Below are 17,352 nucleotides of genomic sequence, written 5' to 3'. Positions count from 1 at the left end.
AAAGAATAGCCAGGTCTAGTATCATAGGCTGGCCCGACCGTGCGGCTCGCAGACCGGTTAGGGAGATCAGCAACTTGAAGGATATCATGGCAGCTGTGTCTATTCTTGCAACAACGAGACGGAAAACAAACTTGGTTATAAAAACGTAAGCTCAACGTTGAATACATCATCATCCAGCTCCATCAAGATTCGAATAGCCCAACCACGTTGTCTTGAACAAAACCGGATTGAGAACCGTAAACATCGTCGACGTGAAACATTGGCTTCCGTCAGTTACGCTGTTTCTGCGGCTTTTGCCATGGAAGCAAAGCCAAGAAGATTGCACCAGTCTCGTTGATTGGCCATCTCAACTTCTATCAGAGTCCCCCCTGCGAACACAGCCCGATAATCCACAGCATTGACAACCCCGCCATTCATAGTGGGTAAAAAGCTCCCCCGAGGCCTCGCCGGTCCAAGACCCGGCAAACAGTCCGTATACCCCGCTATCGCCGTATCGAAGCATCTGTGGAAGCTCAGTATTCCTACTAGGGAAAACGCCCGAACGTCTTCAGGGGAGCTCGCTGATGGTTGTACCTAAATAGGGATATCACAGTACATTTTCTTGACGCTTTCGTGCACCCTCCCTCTGCACATCTGTTGGAGTTGTGGCAATCCAAGAAATTGTATGGAGATGTGAGGGTTGAGTTTGTGTCACAAACACAAACAAGCGGCCATCAATAAACCTGCTCGATAATGCCGAGCAAGCAACAGAGTTCTGCTTCTATTTTGCCTTGAACAGAACGCGTCATGGTGCTGTTCAAGGTCCTCCACAGCATCATCGTCGCTGTCTTTTCTCACGTGTCCCCGCATCTCAGTCCCCCTTGCAACCTCCACGCCATGGATTTCCACGCCACGATGCGATACGGCTGGCGGCCTAGACCTTGGCTCGGGTTGAACCTGGTACCTCCCCGAAGTGCTCCGATTGCCAATAGCCTTCTTGTATTATGTACTCGCTCCTGCGCCTATTTACCTCGCTCGCTTGCTTCCTTTCTACACACCTTTCTGTTACATCCTTGGAATCCCCATGCATGTTTATCCGTGGTCGTGCATTAAACTCTTGGGCATACTGACCCTCCCTGTTTACCAAGCTTGGCCTCAGCCCAGGATAAGACGAAAAGGCCATTGCTCTGATTCAATCCTACACACTCCAACAAGTCTCACTTATATTGCCTTCTGACCTCCCACAAGCCTTTGAAGCGTCCCAGCCTCTTGCTCTGTGATTCAGCTGCTGTACTGTCTCGTCTCGTCTCGTCTCGTCTCGCTACTTAACTTCAGCCTCCCCGACAATCTCGAGACTAATGCTCAAGTTGTCTTGTGCTGCCCCTCTTCCACTCTGCTCTCACCTGTCTTTCCCTTACAAACTGCCATCATGACGGGCGCTATCGCTACCCCTCGGTACAGCAACGACGATTTCGAGACAGCTTCGGTTCGTTCAGCTGCTCCTTCTTATGGTAAGTCGACCAAGACAGCTCCGACCGTAAGCACTTTGCAAGGTCGTCAGCTCTACCTTATATCGTGAAGCTGGACGCTGCTAGCAAAAGCTCCGCAATCTGGCACGAAATCATTTTTGCTGACCTGTTCACCGCTCCAGTCTCGGAAGCTCCCTCTTACCACTCAACAAACCCGTTTCCCGAGACCTTGCCTTCATACACCCCTCCAGCTCGAAACCATGCGGTTGTGAGAAGCTCCATGATTCCTTCCAGCAGTGGCACATCCACTCCCACTGCGCGCCAACAGACTATCGGCCTGCCTCCAGTACCCGCGGCCCCTTTGCGATCCCAGCCGAATTTAGACAACTTTCGTATTGCGACGTGGTCATCTGTATCCAGCAACCCCGCCGCTCGACACTACCAGAACGTTGCCAACCGAAGATTAACAGCACAACGTGATCCCGTAGACAGCCTTCGTCGCGTTATGACCGATATCAGCGAACAAGCACCAGAGAGATACACCTCCAGGCCTTTGGAGGATCCCTACTTGGTTGGTGAGGTGGCTGCTTCTCGGGCCCGTCGAGAACGGGTTGCACGGGAGTCGGGGGATGATATTCTGATCCGAGAAGACCGCCAATGGGACTGGTTCCTAGGTAAGTTTGATAAAACATAATGAGATTATGTGGTGCAGTCGCTAATGACCGGGTAGCTCGGATGAAGGACTCGGATGAGCGGCAGAGAAGCTGGACTTCTTACCGCCGAGAACAGGATGCTGGGAGCCGCAAAAAGCTGTTCCGTCGTATGGGAGGAAGGCGTTTGTTGTAATTCTCCTCTATGGATTTTCCCTTTTCCTTTGTCGTCATTTTCTCTCTTCCAACTGTGCTGGGTCGCTACTGCGGTGCCAGGACTGGTTCTTGTTGAAGTATGTTGTCGCATTGTCTCACGGCGTTATGATTTAGATTGGGTTACTGATATGAGGCATGGCATATGATGGGTTTGCGGATTTTCCATATGCAAACTGACTGACGGCATGAGACGGCTGTCGTGAGTTTAGCATTCTCCTGTCACTCGCTTTCAAACGTAGGGTCGCATAGTGCTGCATAAGCCACATTAAGTAGCTCGCATGGAATTCAACAAACATTCCAGTATCGCTGAAAGCTACCCACCTATGAGAACAACTTTGGAAATAGCATGTCAGCATAGACTTTGCATGTATACTTGGAACTAGATACTGTCAACTTCTCCGCCGTTCTTCTACCTCTTTGAAAAAATATGTTACACGTCCAATAACGCCATGCCCGATGTACAAACAATAGTTTATCCCCGTATCTGGATGGCAGCTCAGAGCTCCCTCAACGTATACGTCGGCTCCTGCTGAGAAAGTTCATATGAATGGGTGTGTGATTGCGATATGAATCGTTTCTCATTCAACCCTTGCTCTTGGTGTTAAGAATCAGGGCAACAATGAGGCTGTGACAGAGTCAGTATGGGCCATATGTATTGTATATGTTGGGAAGACTTACCCGTAGAGACCAAGAACCTCGCCGAAAATAAGAATCAGGACCATGCCGACGAAGATCCTGGACTGTTCCATATAGGCACGAACACCAGTGTCGCCAACAATTCCGATACAGTAACCAGCGGCAAGACCAGTCATGCCGACTGCAATACCACATCCGAGATGCATAAAGCCCCTGCTAATATCAGTATTCGTGTTTGCTGACAAGAGTTCGTGTCGACGTACGAAAACAAGCTGTAGTTCTTGGAAGGATCGAGATCCTCAGCGATGAGGACGGAGATGACTAGCGAGTAGACGGCGATGATACCGGACATAACGACTGGAATTAGACACTGCGAGATGATTTAGAAACAGTCGTCGTTGGACTAGATGATTGATCCGATACCTTCATGATGAGATCTGGTCGAAAAGTACCGACACCAGCAATGCCAATGCCGGACTTCGCTGTGCCGTAGGCAGCTCCAATACCTATCACGCCGGTTTAGTATTCATTCTCGAGATCGTTGTGTCGCGTTAAGAAGATGAAATATCGTACATCCGAAGATCATTGCAGCTGCAATTCCGGCCTGGAAAGTCGCCGCATCAGCAATCGCGTCCACCCCTGGGTCGCCGTCCAGTCTTAGAACTGGATATGAGGGATACTTACCATCCCAATAAAGGGAGCAAATTTGGGGGCAAGCTCTGATTCTGCCATGATGAAGAGATGCGGCCGTCGACGAGCTCAAAGGTCAAGGGCGGCGTATAAGTTGACGTTAGAAGCTTGATGATGATGTAGCCTGCTACTGGTCCAAGGCTGCTAGAGACGGAAGTTGAGAGCTGATGTGGAAAGCCAGCCACATTGGTGGACAGTATTTTAGCCAATAAGCAACCCGTTGGCTACCTGTACTTTCACGTGACGTTATCAGCCTCAGATCAAGTTGTTTACAAGTCCAAACCGAACAGTTAAGAGACCCTGCTTCGTTTAATTTACAATTCATCTCTGAACTCAAACGCGTTTTTGAACGCTTCTTGGGCATTACTGAGCGTTGTATATCGCTATTAACCACGATTAAAAGGCCAAAACAATCTACCGACTACACTTGACTCATGTTTTGCGTCTGTAGTTAACCGTCTTCGATACTTTTCACTCAGCCAAGCAGAAGCGGGATGAAAGAAGGAGGGAGGAAAAGGACGTATTCGCATGGCTTGTAACAGAAAAGAAGTTAATGATAAAGCGAATAGACAATTGCGCTATGCATGATGAAAGGATGCCCCCAATGTCAGAAGTAAGAATTAACGGCCACTAGCGTGACCCTTGAGTCCCTCAATCGAACTCGACGTTTAATTGCCGGAAACCTCGCAATCTAATTGAATTCGATGTGGCTACATTGACCTTGGGTAGACAATACCACCCCGACTACCTACAGCAAAGATGCATGGCGAGGACAGAGACATTAGGTACTTGTGACAGAAAGGGAACCGAAGATTACCTACCTAGTACATAACCTAAGGCAGTATGTAACAGTGGAGGGAGTACACAAACAATAGGAGAGTCCGTTCATGTCCATTCACTGTATATAGCAGCTCCTCCAAATAACACCCCAACTTGAAACAAGGCAACTGATATGTAGTAGACAAAGTCGACTATTTCATTGATTCATTCATTCCTTTCTCCCTGACAACATCATCATCCTCTCTGTAATCCTCTTTTTCGTATCCACGGTGCAACGACGAGATCCATGCTCTTACATTGCGACTGTATACCCCAGCATATTTCATCCCCTTAAGTTGGTACTAAATAATTTAACTGCCCATCCACTACTGTACACTACTACGCTGGCCGCGTCCACACTGCTGCCCCTGTTACCACTTTCACCCCCCAAATAGCACAGAGGCCGCCATCAAACAGGTGGGTTTTATGGTGGATCTCCAGCACTGGCTTGTCCATCGTTGGCTCCCTGTCCTCCAGAGGACAATACAGTTAGCACCTCGACCTGGATTGGGATTGGTTGTGATTGCCTTGTCTCTTTTACCTGCGACGAGTCCAGTGCCTGGCTTGGATCGTGAACCTGCAACTCCCTCGAAAGTTCATCACTAGAGGGCCATACCCCCCCAAAAAAAAACTCTCGAGACGGCGACCGCCCATTGTATGCGATAACCATCTCCATTGTTGTTTCGTCCCCTCTCCGATCGGTCGACGACCTCGGCAACAAGGCCTGAGGCTTGACATTTTGCTCAACCAGCCGCCTTGTCCGACGACCCCCTCGGGCCCAAACTCGCAAAACCCCAACACGATATTTGGGCAGAATCAACTCCTCGAATCCTCCTAGAACGTCTCTCTAGCTACATCGACGGGTGCTACCCCGTGAGGGTACTCGCAGCGCAAAATAAACGGACGGTCATCGCCCACGACCCTCCTCAACATTACCCTAGCTTAAGGGGACGTATTGGCGTTGATTGACGGCGGCGCATCCGTCAAGGTCGGCTGTTGATACATCTGATATCGAGCTCCCAGCCTCTGGCGCTCACGCAACTGTTGGTAATATTACTCCCCTCATCAAATTTTCCCCTTAAACCTTGATTCTGTCTCCTGACATGCTTCTTGCCAAGTATCCGCTGCAATGTCCAACTACGGTTACGACCCTCGAGGAGCTCCTCAACGACCACCACAAAGGGGATATGGTGACGACAACTACGGCCAACGAGATGCCGCCTTTTCCAATATCTTCGGCGCGGCCCCCCCTCCTGGTCGATCTCAAACTATGACTTCGTCGTCCTCTATGCCGCAGTCCATGATGGACCCTGGTCGCACTCAGACCATGTCCTCCATGTCCTCCGGTATGCAGAGGCAGCCACCGCCTCGTGCTCCCCCAGGTCATTATGGCGACCACCCGAACGCCGGCAGAACTCGGACGATGGATAGCAACAGTATGATGGGGAATGGCTATTATCCTTCCCAACGATCAGCATCCGGTGGCCAGCAAATGCCACCTCATTACATGCAGCAGCAACAGCAGGCGAGACGTCCATATCCCGGACCTGGGCCTGGAGGGCCGGCACCTCCGCGAATGGATCCAAGAGGTCCTCCACCACAGCAAGCTCCTGGCCCTAGGACGCCAGCTCAGCGATTCTATCAAGGAGGACCAGGACCAGGACCAGCTATGAACAATGATCCTTATCGCTCACAATCACTTGCCTCTGCCCCCCGCCAGCCAATGTACCATCCCCCTCCAAGCACGTACCAGCAAGCCCCTGCAAACCACCTCCGACAGGCCCCTTACGCGCAGCAGAACTCATCGAGGACGACTGCTCAAGGGCGAGTCGTGCCGGAACGCCACGAGGATCGCACTATGTCTTTGACCGGCAACTACCAGCCTCAAAGCATGGATGCCCATCAGACTATGAGTGGGCGAGTTATACCTAACAGGCGAGCACCAGCAGAACTACCAACCGCCAATGGCTATCCCAATTCGATGCCTCATGCTCCAGGCGCACAAACCCGAACATCCAGCATGGTTTCGTCCAATGGTGGCGGTGACCATGGTAGGACCATGTCGATGGCGTCTACCATAGCACCAACCATCACTCCTTCCGAGTCAGATGCTTCTACTTTGGCTCAGCGACCTACCAGGAGCAAGTCGATTGAGAGCGAACGACCCCCAACTGCGACCAAGATCCGACCCCCCCTCGTGTACCCGGCTCTTCTCTCTCGAGTAGGAGAATGCTTCCGCAAGAAGATTATTGTTGGTGATCGCACCAAGAACGAATTGACGTACAAGAATGCCTTCAGCGGATCAGAGGCAGTGGATGTTCTATCATACATTATCAGGACTACCGACCGTAACTTGGCTTTGCTGCTTGGGCGTGCTCTAGATGCACAAAAGTACTTCCATGATGTCACTTACGAGCATCGCCTACGAGACTCCCAATCGGAAATGTACCAGTTTAGGGAGACGCTGATGGATGAGCCAGAAGACAAGCCTGCAGTTAATGGTGTCTTTGTCCTCCTTTCCGAATGTTACTCTCCCACGTGTACCAGGGACCAACTCTGTTATTCTATCGCCTGTCCTCGACGTCTAGAGCAAGTTTCCAGGCTTAATCTGAAGATCAACCCTGGCTTGCGGAAAGAAGATGCTGTCAATGCTGTCGATGATGAAGTCGACCAGACTGACGAACAAAAGCTTTGGATCAACTCAGTTCCCAAAGAAGTTGCCGAAAAGGTGGGAGACAAAGAGAAGAAGAGGCAAGAGGTCATTTCAGAAATTTGCTATACCGAACGAGACTTTGTCAAGGATTTGGAATATCTACGAGACTTTTGGATTTTACCTTTGCGATCAAAGGCCTCGCCAGTGCCCGTTCAGCGTCGTGAAAAGGTTGTTAAGACGATCTTCAGCAACATTATCGACCATCCTAGCATTCATACCGTCAGCTCCCGATTTGCCTCCAACTTGACAACACGACAACAGAAGGAGCCCATTGTACACAACATCGGCGATATTTTCCTGGAATACGTTCCTCAGTTCGAACCTTTCATTTTGTACGGTTCAAAACAGTTGGAAGGAAAGTTTGAGTTTGAAAACGAACGATCGGTGAACCCTTACTTCGGCAAGTTTGTGGATGAGATTGAAAGGCGCAAGGAGTCGAGAAAACTGGAGCTGAACGGTTATCTGACCAAGCCAACGACTCGTCTGGCTCGTTATCCCTTGCTACTCGAAAACGTCTTGAAGTACACAGAAGATGATAACCCTGATAAGGAGGACATTCCCAAGGTCCTGGTAATGATCCGAGATATTCTGGGCAGAGTCAACGCAGAGTCTGGAAAGGCTGAAAATAGATTTAACCTCAGAAGACTCCACGAGCAGCTTCGATTCAGGCCCAACGAAAGGGTGGATCTTCGACTCACCGAAGAGGGCCGCGAGATGGTCTTCAAGTGCCAGTTTAAGAAGACAGCCACCGATCCTCCTGAGATCACAGCTTTCCTCTTCGATCATGCAGTTCTTCTGGTTCGTATCAAGCAAACAGGCAAGGCCGAAGAAATCAAGGCATACCGTCGACCTATTCCTTTGGAACTTCTTGCAATTAAGGAAATGGATGAAGTTATTCAGAAGGATGGCAACATGAAGCGAACTTCTTCAAGCTTGATTCCCTCGATCCGTAATAACACCAACAACGATCCAGCTAGAAAGGAAGGCTGGCCAATTACATTCCGCCATCTTGGAAAAGCCGGCTATGAACTGACGCTTTTTGCATCGAACCAGGCGACACGCCAGAAATGGCTTGAGTTCATTCACACCGCACAGGAGCGTCTTCGGTCCCGAGCCGACTTCTTTAACACAACAGTTATATCAAGCCATTTCTTTGCTGGCACTAACCGAGTTAACTGTGTTACACCATTCGGTAAGCTTGCTACATTGCTGAGTAGAGTCCGCGTCAGACTAACATGGATACAGATGGCGGCCGTAAACTTCTGTACGGCACAGACAGCGGCGTCTACCTCTCCGATCGTAAGGTCAAGGATCAGGTACCACGCCGCGTGTTGGAGACTGCCAGTGTCACTCAGATTGACATTCTAGAGGAGTACCAACTTCTCTTGGTGTTATCTAACAAGACGCTGCAGTCCTATCCTGTTTCGGCCCTCAATCCCGATGAGCCCGCATTGTCTAGGAGGCCTAAGAAGATCCAGAGCCATTGCAGTTTCTTTAAAACGGGAATTTGCTTGGGTAGACATCTGGTCTGCTGTGTCAAATCATCTGCCCTATCTACTACGATTAAGGTGTTTGAGCCTAATGACGCCATGACCAAGGCCAAGAAACAGAAGGGTATAGGCAAGTTTATGAGCGGCGGACACGATGAACTTAAGCCGTTCAAGGAATTCTACATTCCCACCGAGTCGTCGTCTGTTCACTTCCTCAAGTCCAAACTTTGTGTTGCTTGCGCTCGAGGCTTCGAGGTTGTTTCTCTCGAGACTCTCGAGACACAATCTCTCCTTGACCAGGCTGACACCTCGCTCGACTTCGTGGCTCGCAAGGAAGGAGTTAAGCCGATCCATATTGAACGACTTAATGGGGAGTTCTTGCTTAACTACTCAGAGTTCTCCTTCTTTGTTAATCGCAACGGATGGAGGGCTCGACCGGAATGGCGAATTGACTGGGAGGGTACACCACAGAGTTTCGCGCTCAGCTACCCGTGGATTCTTGCGTTCGAACCGAACTTCATCGAGCTCCGTAACATGGAAAACGGTGCTGTGCATATTGTTCCTCGCAAGAACATTCGTATGCTGCATAGTAGTACACACGAGGTGAGTGATCTCTTTGCACTGCTACATTTAGGTGTCAGAATGCTAACTTGAGTTGCAGATTTTGTTTGCACATGAAGACGAAAAGGGTGATGACATTGTCGAAGCCATCGATTTTTGGAAGAGCAACCGCAAGTCAGAGTTGCTCGGTTCATAACAATGAACAGCTCCTGGGCCTCGTAAGGGGAAGTGTTTTCCTGGAAAGATTTTTTTACTCTTCTATTCTTGTATTACTTGGTGGCGTCCGAGTGCTGTGGCGTCAACTGTCCCTGGTAGAAGATACTCGTGAGAGTGTTTACGGTTTTCGGCTTCTCTTAGGATCTTCTGTACGAAAGGAGATGCAAGACATCAAGCCGCACTTCGAACTGCTGTGGATCTTGCCGTCGCGCTTCTGGTTATACAAGCAATCGAGTCAATAGACAAAGACTTGGTAGCTGGCTACGCTAGAGGAGCAGATCAAGGAGAGGGCGCCACCAAGATGTTTGAGGTATAGGTGTGGATAGGAGATGGAGCAGATGATAATACTGGATGAGGACGAGATGAGATGAGACGATGAGATGGAAAAGAGACAGGAGGAGAAGGATATCGTTGCTTGTACTCTGGAAGGATGAGCGATGTTGAACGGGAACAGTATGGCATGGCCTGACATGGCATTGCATTGCATTGCATGACATGACGTGGCAAGACATGGAATATTGGAGCTTTTTTACTAAAGAATGGAGCAAGCGTGGTGAATAATGGGAATGGTAGGCCGCGATACTATAACAGATGAGATACATTCGCACAATTTGAGTAATTAAGCCCGACTATATATGCATATGCATGTGTCTTGCCTGTGTGTAGGTAGTTTAGAATAGTTCGTCTGGTCTACCTGTCTCTGGACCTAAATCTGAAATGGATCTGAATCTAGCCTAATTATTCCTTGTATCCGTATGTCTTAGCCGCAACGTTGGCGACCCACTATACTTGTCTTAGTAGTCCAATCCTGCTGTCTGTGACCCTGACATTTGCATAAGCCATGTGGATGTCTCGTTCGCGACTCGACAACAGCGGTGGTAGTAACTGTTTCAGTAGGGTATCGGGAGGGGATATGATTGATTTACTGTAATCTCTTGACATAAAACATCAGGTTCCCTGACTCTTCATAAAAGATGGCCTCACCGAGTTTCGAGTTGTCAAGGCCCATTAGAAGGAAGGTCTCGCCTAGGTAGTAAAGCAGGGAAGCTTTATACTGTTATATCGCCTAAAAAAGCATAATAGGCACCCAAAGTCCCAGGCGTCATGACAGGTTCTAGTGGTGGACGTCAGTGCTTGATATACCTACTAACTGTACATAGTACCTGTACAGAGCATGGAATTTGTTATCTCCAATTACATGTGACATCACCTTGACTCGACTTACTTTTGATCATCTTGCTCAGTCTTCTTCTTTTTTCCTTTTTTCTCATTAATCAACCCCTGGTCTTTATCACAACCAAACATCTATACTGCGATAAGACGTTCATCGCGACAATCGTCAATCAAGATTGTTGCGATGGCGATTCCCTTCATTGGGAGGCTTCGCCCGTAGGTTTCCCCTATCTCTTTGGCTTTGAGTGGCTTTGGTGATCAGCGAGGCTGACACGCTCTGCTTGCCTGCCTTGCATGTGCCAGCTTTACTAACTTTCAATCGCTCTAGCTACGAGTATCTCGCCCTCGTGGGCTCATTTATTCTCGTCGGTCTCGAGGCAGTCATTCGCGTTTTGACGTTGGCATTGCGTGAGTTGCAGACCGACTCCAAGCGGTGTAGGGACTTTAACTAACCATCAATCCCAGCCCCATTTCTTGTTTCTCTTTTTTACAGGGCTTCTAGGAGGCTTTTCAACAGGTTCTCTGCCCCTTCGAGGAGGAGAGCGGAGAGCAAACGTAAATGTCAGCGTTTCCCCCCATTAGCTTAAGATTTAGACTAACATCATTGATCAGCGATATCCACTTCAGTTCGAGATGCAGCAGACTTTGTCGAGCTGTGTCGCATCTGGGGTTATGAGGCAGAGGAACACATTGCTCAAACCAAGGATGGATATCTTCTAGGTCTTCATCGACTCCAATGGAGAAAGGGCGAAGAAGGCCAGAAGGTCAACTACGGACCAACAAGTTTGAAAAAGAAAGTCATTTACATGCACCATGGCCTTCTTATGAATTCTGAGGTTTGGGTATCCCTTACTGATGAGCAGCGATGTCTTCCCTTTGAGCTGGTAGAAAAGGGATATGACGTTTGGGTAAGTTTCATCTCATCAACACGACTAATGCTGGAGCTATCGTCAACTAACAACTGGTAGTTTGGCAACAATCGAGGAAACAAGTACTCCAAGAAATCGATTCACCACTCTCCAACTTCTAATGCCTTCTGGGACTTTTCAATCGACGAATTTGCCTTCCATGACATCCCAGACAGCATCAGCTACATCCTTGATACCACCCAGCAAGAAAGCCTTTCGTACATCGGTTTCTCACAGGGCACAGCACAGGCCTTCGCCAGCTTGGCCATTCACCCCAAGCTTAACAATCAGGTCAACGTCTTCATTGCTCTCGCCCCTGCCATGGCTCCAGCCGGCCTGTCTAGTGGAATTGTCGACGCGCTTGTCACGGCATCGCCTTCTGTTTTGTTCCTTCTGTTTGGTCGTCGCTCTATTCTAAGTTCCGCGACCATGTGGGAAACTATTCTTTACCCGCCCATCTTCAGCAAGCTTATCGATATGGGGCTGTCGTTCTTGTTCAACTGGCAAACTCTCAATATCTCGGCCAGTCAGAAATTGGCTGCGTACCCTCATTTGTACTCATTCACAAGCACCAAGAGTGTGGTTCATTGGTTCCAGATCATTCGAAACAAATGTTTTCAGATGTATGATGACGACGTTCACCAGCCGATTAGTGTCACCTCGACCAGAAAATATTCAAAGGTGGCCAAGTACCCGACTCGAAATATCAAGACGCCCATCGTCCTCGTATACGGAGGCAGTGACTCCCTTGTAGATATCAAGGTGATGCTGAAGGAACTGCCACCTCAGACCGTCGCAACCGAAATTCCCCACTACGAGCACCTCGACTTCCTCTGGGCAAGAGATGTTGATACACAGGTCTTCCAGCACGTCTTTGATGCGCTCGACAGTTTCACCGATGCCGAGCATACAAAGGAGGAGTATGATCGATACTATGTCAGCCGACAGGAGAGTCTGTTGGGCTCAGGATATGCATATGCACGTGCGCAAGCTCATCCAGGCAGTGAGAGCGAGTCTTCGACTCTTACCCCAAGTCTCGAAGGGACGAACAGCGTCCAGCTTGCGCCCGTCCCTCAACCTCACCGAGCAAGAGAGACTGCAAGCGGAATTCCATCACCAAAGAATACGACACGCCACAGGGTCAACTACTCTTTTGACAAGATAGGCGATCCGCCAAGGACCCCGACGTTCCAGACCGAACCCACCGAACCTCCTGCAGGCCAAGAATCCTTGGAGGACGGTGCCCAGACTGAACCCACCGAACCGCCCGCGGGTCAAGAACAGGTAGATGAGGGAGCCAGGACCCCTATAGCGGCAAGGCTCAAGGCCGGTGTTACGCGCAGCGGAAGCGTGGGTAGCAACATCAGCCTGGACGGCATGCGAGAAGGTCGAGGCATCACCATTGGAGCGAGTAGAGCCGTCGGTGGTGTGGTGACCACAAGCGGCGCCAGCGGCATCAACGGCGAGGGCAGCCCTGGAAGAGAAAGTGGTTCGGAGAGGAAAAAGAACAAGTAGGTGGTCAAGTGGAAGCAAGCAAATGCTGGAAGAGGGGGAGTCGAGTCAACGTGTTTTCTGATACAATTCTTATATTTTCCCCTTATATTTTCGGCGAAGTTGAAAAATCAAACGGCGCACTGACATATATCACTATAATCTAGGATGACATTTAATGTCTTTTCACGATTGATGTAATCCACGTTGCGCACAAGACTGTACTGAACTTTTGATATGGGACTCTATGAGGAAACGAAATTGTATGAGACACGCACGAATCAAATTGAAGGAAACATATATTACGGCCGAAAAGGGATCATGGTGCGAGAAAGGGTGTGTGGGTCGACTGTGATGTTGTTTGATCCTTCAGACCGACTTGGACATTGCGGCTGAAGTGAGGTGAGCTAACACACTTCAAGCCAAGACGAAAACCGATCATTATTTCATTGTTGTTAAACAAATTGTCGACATATGACAGCCTGCTTTTCTTTCGGCCCATCAGGGCCGGCGGAATATATCGAACAACAATACCTGGCTCTAGCTACTTGTTGAAACACGAAATACGACGGGACTGGTTCCCGATAACATCCTCCTGTAGCATGTCTGGTTTCTTACTAGAAGCTCGTAGCGGTCCATCTGTGATGAAATGATAGGCCCTCTAGTCAGAGTGAAAGAAATACGTACGCCCCGGCGGAGCGAAGGGACAAGTCCCCGATTCTGAGCAGTAGATAATCGAAACACATACATTCTTGTCGAAGCTTTCAGAAAGGTCTTATCCCTTATCCTGCCCTCTCTTTGCTATCTTACTGCAGTTGTTCCTTAGCGCGACATGTAGGGCTGTCTCATCCTTACCTATGTGGCTGTCTTAAAAGATTGGTTCCGCCAGTTGTTTTCAAGCTGAAAGATGAGGGCATAGTAAGACGGAAGAATAACTGACTCAATTCGAAACATAAATACTGGACTAGCCTCTTCTCTACAGAAACAACATTTTCTTTCCCTCTCGGTATTCACTCCGTCACTTATACATTATGTCGACGTCTGTTCCAGATCTTAACAATCAGACATGGATTGATCAAGGTGGCCTTTTTTACTTTTGCTTCCAGAATCCAAAGTCTCAATACTGCGAAGATGTTCCTGGATACTACCAGTATCGGGTCGACCTCGCTCCCAATGCAGCTTTCCTTGCCATATTTACCGCTTCGTTGATCGGATTCATCGTCACTTGGATCATAACTCGCAGAGGAACCGCTTTCAATGTTGCTTTGATTCTCGGTCTCATCTGTGAGGTTATCGGCTACGTGGGACGCATCTTGAGCTGGCAGAACCGTTGGAGCGAGAATGGTTTTCTGGTGCAGATTTGCTGCTTGACAATCGGTCCTGCGTTCATGGCTGCTGGAGTATACCTCTGCCTTCGAAGGATTGTATCAGCTTTTGGGCCTGAAAACTCAAGACTCCCCCCGGAGTATTACACTCGTATAGTGAGTTCATTTTTATGATATATCTCCAGGTTCAACACTGATTTGTTGTCCTTTAGTTCATCCCTTGCGATGTTGTATCTCTCGTCCTTCAAGCTCTGGGAGGTGCCATGGCTTCGATTGCTTCTCATCAGCACAAAAGTCCTGATACGGGATCAAACATCATGATTGCTGGCCTTACCTTCCAAGTCATCACGATTCTTAGCTTCATCGCATGCTCAGTCGACTTTGCCATTCGAACGATCCGCCGTCAACGTGCTCTCGGCGATGCAGCCCTCGACCAACGTCCTGAAATTGTCAAGGTTCGCAACTCGTCCCGGTTCAAGGCTTTTCTCGGCGCCCTGTCCCTAGCAACCTTCTGTATTCTCTGGCGGAGCGCCTTTCGAGTAGCAGAGTTGTCCAGAGGGTGGGAAGGCCCTATCATGGGTGATCAATACATGTTTGTTGGCTTTGAGGGGATCTTGATAGTGGTTGCGGTGGTGGTTCTTAACATCTTTCATCCTGCCATCTGTATGCGGGAAATGTTGGAGCTGGATGATGGCGGTCTCAAGGGGCTTTGGGGATTCCGTGGTCGCAAGAGCAGGGTCACTGCCAGCCAGGATTCGGCTGATTACGAAAGGAAGACACCCGCAAGTGAGACCATGGCACTATAGTTTCGGCATGGGTATGTAACACTCCCCGCGGTTCCTTGATTTTCAATCAAGATATAGTACTGCAGCTCAGCTGTGCAGCATACGGTATCATGATGTCTGTAGATTTTGGCCGAACTAAGAACTTAACCAGTGCCAAATGTGTTTTGCAAATGCCTGATTGCGTCTTCTATCATCTTGTATCCTCGGTCTATGACGCCGTGAAGAGAAAGAATCGAGTGCGTTCCACCCTGCACGATCAAGGTCTCGACATCAACTCCCAACCCTTGCAATTGCTGACTGAATTTCGACGCCTCGGGAGCAAGAATATCCATTTCTGCAATTGCCATCCACGTCTTTGGGAGTTTCTTGAGAAGAATATCCGGGGCTAGATTAGGACTTGCGTCCCATCTTGAACGATGGTCGTCTTGGGTAAAGTAGAGCTTACGATACCATTCCATTCGAGAAGGTGTAAGCCAAGGGGCAGTCTCTGCATTGGGCTTCCAGACTCCGTCGACAGTAGCAGTATTGTCGACTACTGGTATAAACAGAAGTAGTGATACTGGAGGGTGGGCCATGGCGTTTTGGAGTGAAGGTCGCGCGGTCGGTAATGCGACCTCTGGGCTTGATGCAGATAGAGCAGCGACAACGGCTAGATTGGCACCAGATGAAGTTCCGCTAATAGAAATACGCGAAGTGTCTATTTTCTGTAATTCGGCTGGAGAAGATGCAACCCATCTCACAGCATCAATCGAATCCTCGACCGCAGCTGGGAATGGATTTTCAGGGGCGAGACCGTAGTCGACACTGACAACTAAACAGCGTGCTCCTTGATCAAGGGTTAGCGTTCCGTGCTCAGAGATAAGCACTCATTGACATGACATACTCTCACAGGCCCAGCAGCAAAGATCTGTACCATTGTTCAAGCCTCCCACTGCCCATCCACCGCCGTGGAACCAAACGAGAACAGGCCAGCCTCGCTCATCACACTGGCCTGTAGGAGTGTAAATCCTCACCCTGAACCGGCCAACATCATAGTCGTTGATACTTCCAACGGGAATAGGCTTGGTTCCTCCCGGCGGCAGAGAGACCTTCTTTGTTCTTGTTGAACCATCCCAATCCTTGATCTCATCTGGTTCGATATACTGTAGATGTGCCTCATGGTAGGCGACGTATTGGGGATCTAGACGGTCACGAATAGCGGGGTGGAGGGGTTGCCAGATTTTGCGGTGTACATCTTCCATCATTGTTGCTGTGAGAAGGTGATTTAGAAGTTTTGAATTCTGTTTCGAAGAGTCTCGATATGTTACGTTACAAGACGTGAGATTCTTGGATTGACTGGAGCTGATTCAAGTTGTTGATTCAAGGGTTCAATGTGAAACCTGACTGAGTTGAACCCCACCATTAAAAGACCCGCAGACTTAACTGTAGCATCATCATCTTATGACAGTGACTTGATCAAATAACACCATTCTTCAGATGCGTACAAATTAATTCCGTGGCATGAGTTCATTACAGTTAGGTTAATGGTAGGAGTTGAATTCAGTTCCGTTGCTAATACTCACTCACTTACTCTCTTTTGTGGATAGCTAACGCAGAACTTTAGTCGGTGGATACATGAAAGGCTCTTGACTTCACATGACCCAAATTGTAGAAGAATAGCCAAAACATGAAGCTCAAGGTCAAGTCATTCCTGAGAGAAAAGGGTCATGGAACGACGACTGTATTAGCACGTTTGAGAAGAGCAAGTCAGCTTGCAGGATCGGTAATTCGATATGGATTTGATAATTGTTGTTGGCTACAACGGGCGAACGGTTTCATCCAGCAAACCGCTTTGTATAAGTGGAGAAGCAAGTTTAAACCAACTGCCAAGTCGTTATGACATGGGTGATGTGGATATAGCGAGATGAAGTTCGCTTCTTGGCTAGTTACTTGGGTATCATCCATGCCCAAACTCAGGGTCTAGTTATACATGGGAACAAGAGGGGGTTTCTCCCAAATAATTCCTTCAACTTGTGACTGTATGTACAGTAGGGCTGTGGCTCAAGGCGGCTGACATGCTTCGGTCGCTCCGTGATAGGTCGAGTTTATATGTTGCGGCCCGTAAGTATATGCGGTCAGATGAGCGTTTGGTGTGGGATAGATCATTTACGTGCCACCACGAAATCAGCCCTACAATCGGCCTCATGTTTCTAGAGGGAGAATGATTCTGGGACCTTGTGATTGGGTATTTG

General features: G+C 48.9%; 6 protein-coding genes across 6 annotated transcripts; 4 read left to right on the top strand and 2 right to left on the bottom strand.

Annotated features, from left to right (window-relative positions):
• Window positions 1-1,408: 1,408 nt before the first annotated feature.
• Window positions 1,409-2,294, top strand: FPOAC1_004693 (uncharacterized protein; the record flags this gene model as incomplete). Its single annotated transcript, XM_044849234.1, has 3 exons — window positions 1,409-1,490; window positions 1,541-2,122; window positions 2,179-2,294. The coding sequence occupies 3 exons, from the start codon at window positions 1,409-1,411 to the stop codon at window positions 2,292-2,294; spliced, it is 780 nt and encodes a 259-aa protein (XP_044707944.1).
• Window positions 2,295-2,896: 602 nt separating this feature from the next.
• Window positions 2,897-3,682, bottom strand: VMA11 (v-type proton ATPase 16 kDa proteolipid subunit 2; the record flags this gene model as incomplete). The annotated part of the gene is made up of 6 exons (XM_044849233.1): window positions 2,897-2,939; window positions 2,993-3,163; window positions 3,214-3,320; window positions 3,374-3,456; window positions 3,524-3,554; window positions 3,635-3,682. The coding sequence occupies 6 exons, from the start codon at window positions 3,680-3,682 to the stop codon at window positions 2,897-2,899; spliced, it is 483 nt and encodes a 160-aa protein (XP_044707943.1).
• A 1,906-nt stretch (window positions 3,683-5,588) lies between these two features.
• FPOAC1_004691 (uncharacterized protein) lies at window positions 5,589-9,419 on the top strand (the record flags this gene model as incomplete). The annotated part of the gene is made up of 3 exons (XM_044849232.1): window positions 5,589-8,364; window positions 8,418-9,265; window positions 9,324-9,419. 3 exons carry the CDS (start codon window positions 5,589-5,591, stop codon window positions 9,417-9,419), a joined length of 3,720 nt encoding a protein of 1,239 aa, XP_044707942.1.
• A 1,377-nt stretch (window positions 9,420-10,796) lies between these two features.
• FPOAC1_004690 (uncharacterized protein) lies at window positions 10,797-13,212 on the top strand (the record flags this gene model as incomplete). Its single annotated transcript, XM_044849231.1, has 6 exons — window positions 10,797-10,828; window positions 10,941-11,020; window positions 11,078-11,173; window positions 11,225-11,520; window positions 11,581-13,031; window positions 13,179-13,212. 6 exons carry the CDS (start codon window positions 10,797-10,799, stop codon window positions 13,210-13,212), a joined length of 1,989 nt encoding a protein of 662 aa, XP_044707941.1.
• An 830-nt stretch (window positions 13,213-14,042) lies between these two features.
• On the top strand, window positions 14,043-15,142 carry FPOAC1_004689 (uncharacterized protein; the record flags this gene model as incomplete). The annotated part of the gene is made up of 2 exons (XM_044849230.1): window positions 14,043-14,492; window positions 14,549-15,142. 2 exons carry the CDS (start codon window positions 14,043-14,045, stop codon window positions 15,140-15,142), a joined length of 1,044 nt encoding a protein of 347 aa, XP_044707940.1.
• A 122-nt stretch (window positions 15,143-15,264) lies between these two features.
• Window positions 15,265-16,365, bottom strand: FPOAC1_004688 (uncharacterized protein; the record flags this gene model as incomplete). The annotated part of the gene is made up of 2 exons (XM_044849229.1): window positions 15,265-15,947; window positions 16,005-16,365. The coding sequence occupies 2 exons, from the start codon at window positions 16,363-16,365 to the stop codon at window positions 15,265-15,267; spliced, it is 1,044 nt and encodes a 347-aa protein (XP_044707939.1).
• Window positions 16,366-17,352: the final 987 nt, after the last annotated feature.

The sequence above is a fragment of the Fusarium poae genome, chromosome 2 (assembly GCF_019609905.1).
Source record: "Fusarium poae strain DAOMC 252244 chromosome 2, whole genome shotgun sequence".
In the NCBI taxonomy this organism is placed as follows: domain Eukaryota; kingdom Fungi; phylum Ascomycota; class Sordariomycetes; order Hypocreales; family Nectriaceae; genus Fusarium; species Fusarium poae.
This window is presented reverse-complemented; position numbering and strand designations above follow the sequence as displayed.